Here is a 14780-nt window from a genome sequence, read left to right on the forward strand (position 1 = left end):
GAATCATCGTTGTACATTTCAGGAAGAATAGAGTATTTACTCGCGAGTAAGTGTTCTCTGCGTTCATTCCTTCTCATGTATCGAAAACAGTGAGTAAATCTAGAGTTGTATTACTCGTGAGTAAAATGTGTATATTGAACCAGGATTAGATAAAATGCTCATGCATTTTCACCTCTGTTGTTGTTCCAGAGAATACAGAAGCTCTGCGTAATCTGTGACTGAGTCATTCCTAGGCAATATTCCAATATGCAATATTGCACGAACATTTGCCCGATCCTCAATAAAGAGTTATTTTGCTCTATGCTTACAGTATATCAAAAACTGTATCTTTCTTTGATAAGAAGTAATAATTAATAGAACATAATCAATAATTGAAAAAGTAACATTCACATGTCGGTTCTGCATTCCGATCTACATGACAAATTCTTTCATGTATTTTGTTCGACTCTAATTCACTCTCATTCTTGTTTTCCATCTCTTTTGTTGACGTGGGACTACGTCTAACCGGAGTGTATGGGGATGAAATGAAAACCTAAACACAGAACGTGTAGGAAAAAATTAAAGATTCCGAATGCTTATAACTCGAACATTTCTTAATACATCGGAAAGATGGTTGCATCAATTGATAGGAAATATTTCTACGCGTCTATTATAATTAATAAAATGTTTTTTTCCATGAGATAAACAATTGAATAACTGTAAAATTTCAAGCGTTACGTAAACGCCCTAACTACCATGTTTTGATTTACGTTTTCCCCAACACAAACTTCAAAATCAATGTACTGTGAGAATCCACTTTGCAAATATACATACAAGTAGGGGGTATTTTTGTTCCCACCTAGTAGTGTTCCCCTAACACGGATTTTAAAATCCGCTTTGCGAATACATGCAAGACGGGGACAGGTTTACCATATCTACAGAATAATCTGTATTTATACCGATTTTCAGACTTTTTGAAAGCAAGAATCTGTGGATACAGATTACAGATTTCCTTGGTTTTCATACAGATTTACAGATTTTTCAAAATAACGATCCAATATTAGTTATGGATTGATCTCAATAATTCTTTCTCCCAACTCACTCAATTTTATTCATATAGCATTCGAATCAGTCTGAATGAGAGTCATTTTGGCATTCATATGTAGCGTGTAATACTGCTTTCTCATGTTCGATCTAAGGCGAAAAGATGCAAAAATCTGCGCCATCGGCAAGCTTCACAATAAATAAATAACACTGTTTATGTTTTTTGTACTAAAGCACAGTGAATGCGAATTTTGTGCGTAGATACCATCAACATCGATAAATTCATAATAACTATGCCGATGTATAACTCATCACAAGAGAACAGCTGATCAGATTTGATTCGTATACATCATTGGGTCTGTCTTCACTCAAATTAGAAATGATAGAATACTGAAAAAAGGAAAATTCGAAAAAAATGGGCTACGCATATGTACTGCAATGAAACGTGAAATCGACAAAAAAATATACCCTTGTTCTACAATGATAAGTTTGTCCAATTGGAGTTAATTTCTTCAATTGTAATTATTTTTGACGACACTTATATTCATGTTTCGCCATTTTGTAAATAATAATGGATTTGAAAATCCATTATTACGGTGGAAAACGAAAATGAATCGCCAATTTTGATCGTAAAAGTCGAGTAAAAATTGTCCGATTTCAGCTGTCTTTAATTTGTTGTATCCCTATTTGACCGTAAATAAAAAGTAAATAACGGTGAGAAAAATTTGAAGGAAAAGGAAAAATTCGGAAAAACTGAACTACCATATTTTCTACAGTAATAAACAATTCGAAGCTGCTTCCGAGCTTGGTTATCTGATAGAGTTAATTGCTTCAAATAACCGAAATGTCGGAATTTTACATACATAAATGGAGTTTTCCATTAATTGTTTCTCGAGCACGGATGACAGCTTTTGTTTATACTGAGTACCGTTCTCTATTATTCAAAGTAGCACCGTTTTGGTTCGTGAATTCACTAGACATTCAAATTTGTTTAGAAAAGTGTGAACTGATAGATTGTTACATAAATTATAATATTAGTATGTATACCTCTTTCCTGTGGTGGCTGAGAGCAGACAAACGACCGCGAAGGATTAAAACAGATTTTCTGAGGAAAAACTCAGATAAAAACTTTTTTTTTTGAGATCAAAAACACAGATTTTATTGTGGCAACCCTTATCGGGGGTCATTCTGTTCCCACCGAAATGTGTTTCCTTAAGATGAATTTCAAAACAAAGATGCCTGGGGGAATCCGCACTGTAAATATATGCAAACTGCGAATACTTTTTTACTCGCTGTCTTCGTGCAGACAGGAATATGTTTCCCAAAAACGAACTTCTAAACTAAGAAGCCTGGGAAAATTGTCATTTATTCCGTTCACATATTTTGGTAGTCCTAGGCATCATATCATATCAAACGTAAAAGGACGGTCATCAAATTTACTTGTAACGAAGAACATAATCTATTACAATGCATGAATTTATCTAACGCAACTGTTCAAACTTTTTACTTACAAAGCAAATATGTTGAATTCGAAAATTGTTTCATTCAATCGATAATTTAATCAAAACAATACAAATGCTGGACAATGGTAGTCCCACGTCAACCTTGCGGTTATATCATATGTATAACCTACCCATTTTTTTCGTTCGAGTGATGTCTATTCCAATCGAAAACGATTGAAATAAACACGACACGATATTAACTTTTATCTAGGTTTGTTTTCCTTATTCTGACATTCTAACTTCTGTTCAAACTTACTCCAAACAGTTTAAAATAAGTCGATCCAAATGCGCAAAACATTCGGAATAGGGAATACGAAAATATAGCTCGAACGAAACAACAGTTTCGAACGAAATGCAAATCCGGTTGAATGTGAATTCAAGGGGCTATTTCGTGTTCAGCACTACTAGTTCCTCCTCATTTTAAATCAGTACCAGAATCAAAATTCTCGTAGGTATAGAAATATTTTATAAAACGATTGTTTGCGGATACTGCATAATGTTGGAAAACAATAAAGTCTTACAACTTATACTTTTCACGACTCAACGACTCTATGCTCGAACATCAGTGACCAAAGAGTGGCTTGATAATAATTACATAGTGATGAACTAACTCCTTTAATTTCGCGATCTCAACCGGATCGAGAGCTTATGAGAGACGGCAGCAGTGTTCGCAACAAGAAACAACCATTTAATCAAACCCAAAAATCTTGATCATCGATTGCGTAAACTCTCGAAGATAACTAATCTAACTCTATGCGCCATAAAGGTAAGTCTCGTATCAAAAATAAGCATTTTGTCACGAAATATTGAAATAACTATACAACGTTGTATACGCTTCATTCCGTTTTCACCGTGAATGGGCATTCGTGATCAGACCCTATTAAATAAAAACAATGTCCTGACAATACTTAAAGAGAATCCGAATCAGAAGAACTGGAAGAGATTGATTGATTCTTTGTTTTTAAGAGGCTTTAAACTTTGCAGTTCATTCGCCTCTAAATTGGAAGAGAAAATATGAATAGCTATCCATGCACAGAACAGAATATCCCATAGAAAACACAAACATAGTAACAGAAAAAAGAACGAACAAAAACAGCTGAGAGAAACACATAAGAACGGAAGTCAAGTTTGAACACAAAACCTAAAAACATAAATGTTTGTAAAGAATTTCTTTATTACAAATAAAAGTAAACATTCAGCTTTCACTTACGAAACAATTAAGACTAAATAGAAGGAATTACCATTTAAAAAAAGAATTGCATTCTAACATACTCGTTTCTCGTTTTGTTTGTTTGTAATCATCTTATCCAGTAGTTTTGCATTTTCAAAAGTGAAATATTAGCAATGCTTGCGCTTTATATACATACATCTTTACCACTCTTGGTTCCACATCTTGAAAAATTTTCGTTTCCCTTCTTTTTTTTTTGTTTCATTACTCTGTTAGTATCAATCCACTTTCGTAACTTATTCACTGCGTGATAGTTTGTGTGTGTGTGTGTAGGTGTGATGTTCGATTTGAGTATAACGGATGAGTTATAGCTAAAGTTCGAGTGTTATTTTTCTACTTCTTTTTGTTTTGTTTGCATGTTTTCTCTGGCAATTCGCAAATAATCTTACACAAAGCTGCCCTTACTGTTGTCGTTTTTTGTGTGTTAAGGTTTGTTTGTTCTACTACAAATTTTGTGCTAGTCACACTTTCTTCCACCAGCCGTCTGCAACCGGTCGGAAATGCTTCAATTCAATTTGTTTCACTAATTTTATAATCGGGTATAAAATTAACAACAACTTAAGATGTACGCTTCCCTGCGCGTTTTTTTTCCTGCTGCCGGACACGAGGAGAGAAAGGGCAATCATGAATGTCTTACACCAGCTGTAACAACGCGTTTACAACTAATTTGAATGAGAGATTCTTGCTTACTGGACGAATTTCGGATCCGCTCAGTGGATACCATTACTTGTCATCTTGATTGCGTGTCTTAATAAAAAAAGAGCTACCGAGTTTAAAAAACTGTTGTCGCAATATGGTTGCGCTCTGAACCGGATCCAAGCGGTATCCTCCGTTTCATACATAAGTTAACTAAAACAACACGAATATATTAATAAAACAAATAAGAGCCTAAAGTGGGGCCGGACTAAGACGAAGAAGGCGTTTATAACTATGGTGTTTCTTCCTTTTTTTCTATGTAATTAAGCAGATAGTCGATAGGTCCAGCTCTTTGAGAGGACCTTCCGTATGGGTGGATCGCAATACACGTTGCTTTACCGTATCGTTAAAGCATTTGGAGAAATGATTTTTGTTGGTGCGACGGATTACTAGCGTTTCAGTTGCCGGGAATCTAAACTAAGCTCTGCTTACGTGTTTGGTTCGATTTCTCGTTCGTCCAGCAAAGCAAACGAAAATGTAGCAGTGACTGACTAAGCGGAAACTAACTAAGCGCTTTGATTGCGGTTTTTTTTCTGCGTAATAATTTGTACTGAGTGTGTGTTTTCCTAAAGTGGAACGAAAGTAGCAGTTGATGTGTATGATCATTTCAGTGATCCTTTTTCCTATTTGTTTACAGCTGTGTGAGCACAATCACTTTTTTGTGACATCCGCCAAAATGATTCAAATGTACATCCATGTTAATAACCTGTATTACACTTATACTATGACGTTTTTGTATTCTGTTATCAAAAGTCTGACAAAGTTCATATAAAAAATAATCGAAGGATGCGTAAAATAATATTTATGTGATGTAATCCGCTTTTCTCCGCCGTCGTTTCTCCACCAAAACACATCAGCAGCGTTTTTGTTGATAGAACGCGAACAATATGCTGAGTGTGCAAACGCAGCGACGATTCCTTTCAGCACGCAACAACGTGATCGGTTGCAGGACTCACTTAAACATAGGTGGCCATGCCCGTGTTGGCTCCCTGTAGTGAAGGATTCTGCGGGGTTGACTGGGCGCTGACTGGTGGTTTTCCAGGCACGTACTGGCCGATAAATGAACCATCCTCGGTGAATTGGCCTCCTGAAATGGATGATTGGTTGATGAATATCAACATTAATATTTATTTTTATTCAGATATACGATTGAGCAAGTACGAAATGCGTGTTGATAGACAAACGTTTGTATTGAGCTATATAATTGTTAAGTTTACACGTTTGAACAAAAGAAACAATCAAAGATTTAGTTTGCGGTTTGATTTTGAATTAGATCTTCCTTTGGACTCTAACGTTTGAATTTCTAATTCCGTTCTTGACATTTCAGCAATCCTTGTTAAATCATGGAATACTGAACCTGGTGCGAATGTTGCTACGCTTGCAACTGATAAGTCATATAAAAGAATGGGTTACACGATAACCCCTTTTTTACTTAACACACGAGCTCCCGCCGCCGGACGACCGGAATTAGGCTCCCGTTCAATGCTCTCATTATTTGCCAGGAATGTAAGAATATTCTAGATACTGTAACAGGTGTATCCGGCAGGCTCAAAGTACTTAACTATGTCCACTTTCTGGAAATTCCTAATCTAAGCGTTCTAGCAGCACTTCACACTACCAACTCTCAGGCAAGCTCTCACTACCACCGGAAGTCGCCAATCATATTATTTTTTTGAAGTTGCCTGGATAATTGTCATGTTTGGTTGAAATATATTCCGCTAGACTTATGGCACCCAAAACTCCATCAACAGTGACAATTCTTGGGACCTCTGATCTTCGTTTTATTCATCAACGTCGTTTGTGACCACTTAAGCTCCTGTAAGTTGCTATACGCTGATGATCTTAAGTTATACCGTACGATCAACTCGATGCTAGATTGCTGTGCACTTCAAACTGATATTGCTCGGTTAATAACGTGGTTTCAGTTGAACGGTATGCATGTAAACACAGCCAAATGCAAGGTCATCACTTTCAGTCGTCAGTGGTCAGTCGCCGATCAGATTCGAACATTCGATGGACCAGATGACGCTTACAAGAGTCGATTCTATAAACGATCTGGACTGATGTTGGACAGTTTCAACGATTCAATGATTCAACGAACATATATCCATGTCGATCGCGAAAGCCAATGCCATGTCTGGATTTTTACACCGCAACACTGCGCAGTTCGACGACGTTTATGCGCATAAAACATTGCATTGTTCGTTGGTTCGTAGTGTTCTAGAATATGGAACACAAATTTGGGCTCCATTTCATGCTGTCCACGTTTCACGAATTGAACGGATTCAAAAAAGATTCATTCTGACTAGCACGATGACGCCCATCGTAAATTCGGCGGGACGTAAAGGTGGCATTCCACCTATTCAACATGCTTTTGAAACAGGTTTTTGGATCAAAAAGTAACAAGCATACAACGCGTAGACATTTTATCTTTCGAATGAGGTGTTTATCATACCATTTCGTTCAGTTATTTAGGAGCTATTAACGATCAAAATATCGTTCTCCGGCGTAACGCTTTCGTTTTCGAAACATTGAACTTACACCCATAGAGGCGAATGAACTGCAAAGTTTAAAGCCTCTTAAAAACAAAGAAAGAAGAAGAACTTACACCCCAGTATAGAAATGAAAGACGTAGTCCTACGTCAAAACCATCAATAACTTTGAATAGAATTAAGATATCGATAAGTTCCGCTTCGCAAAATGTAGGTCTTGATAAGCTCTGAAAGTCGTACGAAGACAATTTTGATGTAGAATTTCAAATGTAAAAGTTATAGCAAAAAAACCCGTTTTGTCATGGTCATCCTAATGCAACTTAGAAATTCTCGATGAGACGCAATTGGGGATCGTTCGGAGGATTGGCAGACTTCGAAACAACATCTTTCTTCAAGCGGTTCATCTTCTCCAGTGAATTTTTCGCGTAATGGGCGGAAGCCAGGTCCGCAACACCGTATCCTCATCCGAATGTTGTTTTTGGCTGAAGGAGGTAACTTCCGGCAGACACTTTGCGCTGTAAATCTCCCCGTTCATCGCCAGTCCCGAACGAAAGAAGACCGGCTTTGTCATCCTTGTTCGCTGATGTTTAGCCACAGAAGCATCTTCTTTGAGAACTGGTGTGGTGTATTTCACATCGGAACATACCTCTTCGTTGGGGGACGTAAAGTAGCTGATTCCTTGCAATTCGTTGTCATCTAGTCTTAAATGCGTCTTGCCGTCCATGACGACCGCGAGGTTCCGCTTCTCTGGAAAAATTCCATTTATCAAAGAAAGGCTGAGCCTTTCTTTATCTTCTGTTTTCGCTTTAACCTGCAGTTTATGATAGCGTTACCCCGTCGGACGACCGGAATTAGGCTCCCGTTCAATGCTCTCATTATTTGCCAGGAATGTAAGAATATTCTAGATACTGGAACAGGTGTATCCGGCAGGCTCAAAGTACTTACCGATGTCCACTTTCTTCGTAGCGGGATGGAGATCTCAGTACGCACAAACCACGAAGCGCAGTTGCTTTACTGTTTTCGCCATAACTACCGCAGTTCAACTGATAGCACTTTCAAATTCTGTTTGTAAACTCATGGGTTACGACGATGTGACGATGGTCACATCACCAGGCATTAAGGAAACCATGGAAGTCACCGCGAGATCCAACTTCGTATAGACTCATATGTCTGCTGGATAAACTCGGAAAACCATGGGAGGGAATCATCTCGAAGAGGTTATCTCAACGCACGGAAGTTTATCACGTACGCCGTTTGGATTCCTAAAACGGAAGCCAACCGTGAGTGTTATCCGTGTAGTGGTCGAAAAAGCCGGGTGATCGTTCGAACAGTAACGGAGAGGTAATCAATGATGTGCTGTGATAACGATCGACGTCAAGAGCGATTTCAATAGCGCAGGAAGGGAGACCATCGCTAGTTCTACTTTCCGACGCGATTTCTGATCTATGAAACATCGGAGGTCAGAGAGCGAAGATGGCGTGGATGACGTCGTGTGAATAGTAGTAGTCGTTGTGACGTTCTATGACCACATGAGTGACGAGAAGTCTTGGCAATGCGCCTTGTTACATGTCGCTCACAAACTTGTTTGGGTAAGTGAAGCGTTCCGAAGTTTAGGTCATGTTCAGAGTGACAATGCTACCCTACTTCTCACGAAAGACCGGACAGGGAAACGATTTGACACAATTCCTGCGATCCATGCAGTTATAACGAAGTCTACCGATAACCTTTCGGTAATCCGATACATTTTTTATCATATATAGCTCCAAACGATCATATTTATCAATTTTATAACACCAAATCGTACTTATTCATTTCAATGATTGTGTATTGCTCATAGATCTAAACTAAATAACTACACAAGGAAGCAACAAAATAATAATGTAAGAATTGGAATAAATACCTTTTTTGTAACGCAAAAAATCAACCGCTTTTCATACTCTAAAGCTGGACGGGCGATAAAATGTTTCTTCAACTGTTGTTTGGCGTACTCGAACAGCAAATTCACATAACGTCAAAATAATACTTCAAAATAGCTTAGACCGAAACAGTTTGATTCGTTCAGAGGCAAAACAATCCTAACGTTAGTTTTTTTCTTCAATTTACATTGTGCACCTAACCTGACCTAACTTTTCCGCGTTTGATTTTCGCTCCTAGATGATAAGCAACAGAAGAACAAATTCTCAAAAAATTACGCTAAACATTTCTTGGCTAGTAATTAATTCCGTTTCGATCGGATCCTAACTCCGCTTTGCGATAAGGACACATCGCCTTCTTTAGATGATAAAACTAAAGTATTCTCCACTTTGCTTCCTTCTCATAGTATTATTTTGTGTGCACGGTAAATAGTTCGATACCGTACCGGAAAAAAAAAATAACATCCTTAAAAATTACGCTACTTCTCGCTCTTCTCGCTGTTTGATTGTTTTCCTTACTTATCAAAAACAAAAAAAAATAACCTATCCGACTGTTATAACACCTGCATGCTTGTTTGCTTGCTGCTGCTGCTACTACTCTATTTCTACTAAACCAGTGTTGCAAAAGCTTGTGAATTGCTGTCCGCGTTCTTGCCCTTTCGGCCGTACTGTCCAATGAAGGAACCGTCCTCATTCATACCTTCTATAATGTGGGCAAAACAAAACGAAAAAAAAAATATAACAAAAAAAAACGGAAAAGAAAATGAAAAACATAAGAAAATATTGTGAGAAATCAATTTTAATGAAAATAATTTTCAAATTTTCATGTAATCCTACAAGTATAACTAAAGTTTAGTCAAGCATAAACAAAAATGGTTTAATTGAAAAACAGGGCAGAAAAAACAGTGTGAAAGTTTTAGGGACAGAAGGCCGAAAAAACTGCTTCTCACTGTCCTGCGATTCGGGAAGGAGAACCAACGAAAAGAAAAACAAATTGGAAAATCAAAGCAGGTGTGGGACTGTGCGGATATTGGACGTAAGGATGCGGATGAAATTGTGTTCCGCGGTGGTTAACACCACCGTCGTTACGAAACTAAAATATAAGAAGTACTTGAGGATGAGAGAGAGATAGAGTGGTTATTCAATTACCTGTATCACCTTCACCATATTCCGCCATGGAATCTGTATCACTTTCTGGTCCAACTTTTTGCGAGCCCATTGACTGTCGGCCCTGGCTTTTATTGTCCAAGCTGTAATCACGTAAAACACTAAACTCTTTTTTGTATCCTTTGTCCGGACGGAGCCGCTCCTGGCCATTGCTTTCAAACCACCTCCACCGTCCGTCCCTCCCTTTTCGAACGGTGGCGAGTCTCCCCCCTATTTACTCCGGGCTCGTCCGTTTTTGGTTTTTTTTGTTTTGACTTTTTGGACATTTTTTGTTTTGTTTCTTAGCGGTTAAGTTTTAATTAGAAGCAAGGGGAGTGTGATTTTTTTTAATGTTTCAGCAGTTCTAACTTTAAGAAAGATGTAACTCCGTCCGTTCAGAGTGTGTGGACGAATAATTGGGTGAATTTTGTGTGTATGTTAACAGAGCAGGTGATATAGGTGGTGGTCACAATGAGGCGGAAGAAGACAAATTGTGTTTGTGGAGCCGCACCCTTCGTTACGTTCGAGGTCAATGAAAATAGAAGTATTTACAACTGAATCAACGAGAAAGCGTGAACTAATTACGTTAACATTTATGTCGCGAGAACACACATGGTGTCGAGGAATAAGTTATATACATTGAGCCCAAGCGACCCTTTTTTCTTCTTGGTGGGAAGAGTTTGTTATATTACACTTTCTTACATCTCAAAGAATCCTTTCTTTCTCCTACACTGCCTTGCAAACTAATTTTGTACACCGCTTTTTGCCGAAAGTGATAAGATTATCCCATAACGGAATTTTGCTGGAGCATAGTGTGTGAAAGTGTGAGTAGTTTTGTTAACTATATCAATTACTGGAACCATTACCGCTTGTGTTAAAAAGTTATGACTACAGTTTGTGTTAATTTGCTAAAAGTTCCTAATCTACAGTGGACTGAATTGTTTTCATACGAGTTTTCGGCTTGTTGCCGACTATTTCCGATTCCGAACTGTTGGAAATGATTCATAGGAGTTAAGAAAACCGCTCCAACGTTTGTCAGAACAGATAAATGTGTTTCTAGCACATCAGATTCCAATGACTTTTTAATTGAGGTATCAATGCTATAGAATAAATATGATGAAGAACTGTGTGAGCTGAATAAACTGATATCCCACCAACATGAAAGTATAGCGCAAATTTACGCAAATTCGTCCACAAGCCGTCATTTTTCTCATTTGAACTTTGCGCATATGTAGATGGCTACACGTAATACCTATATTCAATTATATGAGATAATTTTTTTAAGAGCGTATCCAAAATTGTTCAAAATGGTTGGCCTCAAAATAATAACTTTTATACAGAATTTGTGTTTTATATAGAATCTATTTTTGACGTAGGACTACGTCTTTCAGTAAAAGTGCGCAACTGAAAAATTTCTTTATGTTTGATATGCTTTATAGATATTTTTTTTATTTCATTTGATACGCAATATGATATGTCATATTACGATTCTCTGATCTTGAAATGGCATCAAATGAAAGCAAATGAAGCATTACAATTTTTCCATACATTCGTTCTATGCATTTCTGTATTTACCTATCCGTGCTGTCAGTAACGAACAACTAATAAATTGGCGAAGCAGAATTTTTATATAACAATACAAATCAGGCGTAAATCGCATGAATCGATCGCTCGAAATATGAATGGAGCGTCAAATCTACGGACAATATTCTAGGAACTCTAGGAAATTCAAACTACGCCCGTTTTCAGCTTATTGGATAGACATAAGCCATTCGCGATTTCAAATACACAATCTCGCACCAGCTAGCGAGCAGACAACAATCTTTCCTAATACACACAGCGCATTTACTCGTGTTTATGTATTTTTCCACACACAAACAAATTGTTGTTTTCTTTTATGCGTTGCTAAAGTTAGATTGAAGTGATTAAGAAATATCGAATAATGGTGCTGATGGAACAAATATCTATTCGCCCAAGACCGATTGTGTGTCAATTGTGAAACGGACCGCCGCGATTGTGGACGCGACGAATACTCAGTGCAATGCATACACTGACATAAGGAAACAAATTGCGACTTATTACCAGCTCGGTATTGTTCTCACGAGACATGAACGAATCAACAATCAACCACCTTCAGCTGATTCTACAAAACCACGTAATCCATCGGCATAGAGAAAACGTGACAAAACACGAAACGCTATATTGGGATTGATGCAACGATTGTTCATATATTTGTGAGATGTGGTGTCATGCAGTATCTCCGTGTAATTATATGAAAGACAAATTCGAGATTAGGTATAATTATTCATGCATTATGGGCCATTCCTCCAGTATAGGTATTGAGCTTGTACTGATTCCAGTGCATAGGCTTGGAACATTATGGTCCATACCCCCAGTTTGAGGAGGCATGCCTCTTGTGCATAAAATCAATTCTCAATTCTATGTTCTATTTTGATTTTTTTTTTCTATAGTCAATTGTATACATTCTGTATTGATAATTCTACATAAAAAAACATGGAATTGGTTATTCACAGATTCATAATTTTGAGTTATACATACATTCCGAATAATTAATATAGCCTATTAGTAACGGTCGTATCTATTACCATGACATATGTGAGGCGAACTCCTTGTCCATGAATTGCTGAAATTTCAATAATCTTGGAACCATTTTTGGCGATTTAACAAGGGTGCTTGGGATCACCGTCTTGCTACTATACCCAACAATAATTTTTAGCACATCTTTTGACATCCTGATTTTAAACATTTAGAGCTTAAATATAACAAAAAAAAAGCTTCCCCTCATACTGGTACAGCATCTACTCAAGCGAGAGGCGAGTTTGAGGATAATATGCCATAGCAATATAAGAGCAATATGAGAAAGCGCAACAAGAGACACATTGCAAATGAACACGCATTAACCCTATTCACATACTTTGCCACCTACATGGCCCCCGTCGCGAAAAGGTTACCGGTTCACGTTTGTGCTAGCCTTTTTACTTTTAGAGAACACTTTCCTTGTATACTTCAATTTAATTTTATAATGTGACATAATATTCCACAGATTTGTGCAACAGCATTAGTGGTTATGTGCATAGCGCCGTCGTGTAAAAAAGCCTTTCATTCTAGCCGGCCTTGGTTCGATCCCTGCGTGGCATTGCTTAGGCTTTTTTTTTGGGCACAATTCCAAGCTGACGTTCAGTCTGAGAAAATGAGAGGTGTGCTCCCATACATACAAACACTTCAACACTTTTAAAAACAGGTGCTTTTATTTGTTAATTTCACTTTTCAGCACACGTAAAAGTGCTTTTTCTGCCAACGCTAATTTGTGTGTACGCATTCTTCATCTTAAAGATAAATCGTCCAGTTCAAACCTTTGTAGATATATTCATCATCACCATATTTACCGGTCTTATTTTAGTCTCGTGAATTTAACTTGTTACACGTTGTTAAAATCGAAGAGATCAAATTTGGACTCGTCTTTGAACACAAACTCGTTGATCGTTTTTCTTTTTGAGAGACAGCTCAAACAATTTCCGCAAAATATGTAGTTTTATCTTCACTGTTTGAGGAGGATCAAAATATCTCTTTCGCTAGTTTGCAACTGCATTATCAATTTTCGCGCAATCGTCACTGAATAGCCCGGGAGCTTACGACCAAGCCTTTCAAGCTTTTTATTCTCGATTTTTGCCTCTGCGTTCGATTAAAATTTTCAGCGTATTGGACCATGGGCAATAGCTAGCTGATTCTCTTGCTTCGCCGAATACTTTACTATTTCATGGGTTGAAAAGTTCCGGGATTTTTCAACAGATGGCGCCACTAAAAATGTACAAGATTCATGACATGACATTTCGTGTATTTGTTCACAAACTACAGTTGTTCAAGTATCACTACCTGAGCATTCGCTTAGAAAATGGAAAAAAAGAAATATCGTATTTTGATCAAACATTGTTTTTGGATGGAAAAACTCCTGAACAATGCAGTGGTTGACGAAATGTTATTCCACTTCTGCTCCTTCTAGAGCAACCGTTTGTCGGTGGTTTAGTGAATTCAAAATGGGCCGTACAAGCATCGCAGATGCACCTCGCTCTAGAAGGCATCAACTCGTTTTGATCGATCGTAAAGTGAAGTTGTGCGAGTTAGCTTAGGCCATAAGCAATTCAAAAGAACGAGTGGGATACATTTCGCACGACATTTGGATATAAAAAAGCTATCGGCGCGATGAGTGCCGCGTTTGCTCACCGTCGACCAAAGACAGCGGCGTGTTGATAATTCAACAGCCGGTTTGGCTTTGTTGAAGCGCAATCGAGCGGCCTTTTCGACGTCTTGTGACACTGGATGAAACATGGATTCATTACCACACTTGAGTTCAATGGGCAGTCTGCAGAGTGACACTGAGGCATATTTCGAAGACTTAGACTTTTCGTACTACAGAATGGGAATCGAAATGTTGGAAACTCGCTATACCAAGTGTATTGTTCTCGAAGGAAACTATGTTGAGGAATAAATACAGCTTTGCCCCAAAAACGATTGTTTTCATTAAAAATCTCTAGACTTTTCAGCCCATGTAGTAAATCCGTATGTATGTATTACTTTATACATTACGAGACATTGCTATGTTTATTTTTCAAACTACCTACTCAAGGCTGAAGCCTATATTTGGTTAACAAGCCAATACAATATTACGCAACAGTAATTGCCGATTTGGTTATCCATATTGACTGATTTCCTTAATCAGTTGCCATTTTATAGCATTACTTTTAATTATACATTTAAACTA

At 37.7% G+C, this 14780-nt stretch overlaps 1 protein-coding gene across 8 annotated transcripts in view; it reads right to left on the reverse strand.

The window, feature by feature from the left end:
- Positions 1 to 3679: 3679 nt before the first annotated feature.
- The window catches only part of LOC129762577 (neuroglian), a 138716-nt gene continuing 127615 nt past the window's right edge, over positions 3680 to 14780 (reverse strand). For 4 of the 8 annotated variants that reach the window (XM_055761001.1, XM_055761003.1, XM_055761002.1 and 1 more), the window contains exons 9-10: positions 10004 to 10122; positions 3680 to 5536 (exon numbers count right to left, since the gene is read on the reverse strand). In XM_055761001.1, the coding sequence (XP_055616976.1) occupies positions 5406 to 5536; positions 10004 to 10122 (250 nt within the window). In that variant the 3' untranslated portion in view covers positions 3680 to 5405. Of the gene's footprint in view, positions 5537 to 8841; positions 9558 to 10003; positions 10123 to 14780 lie in introns of all 8 variants that reach the window. The other 4 variants (XR_008740667.1, XR_008740666.1, XM_055761005.1 and 1 more) reach the window with 4 other exon arrangements.

The sequence above is a fragment of the Toxorhynchites rutilus genome, chromosome 1, assembly GCF_029784135.1.
Source record: "Toxorhynchites rutilus septentrionalis strain SRP chromosome 1, ASM2978413v1, whole genome shotgun sequence".
Lineage (NCBI taxonomy): Eukaryota > Metazoa > Arthropoda > Insecta > Diptera > Culicidae > Toxorhynchites > Toxorhynchites rutilus.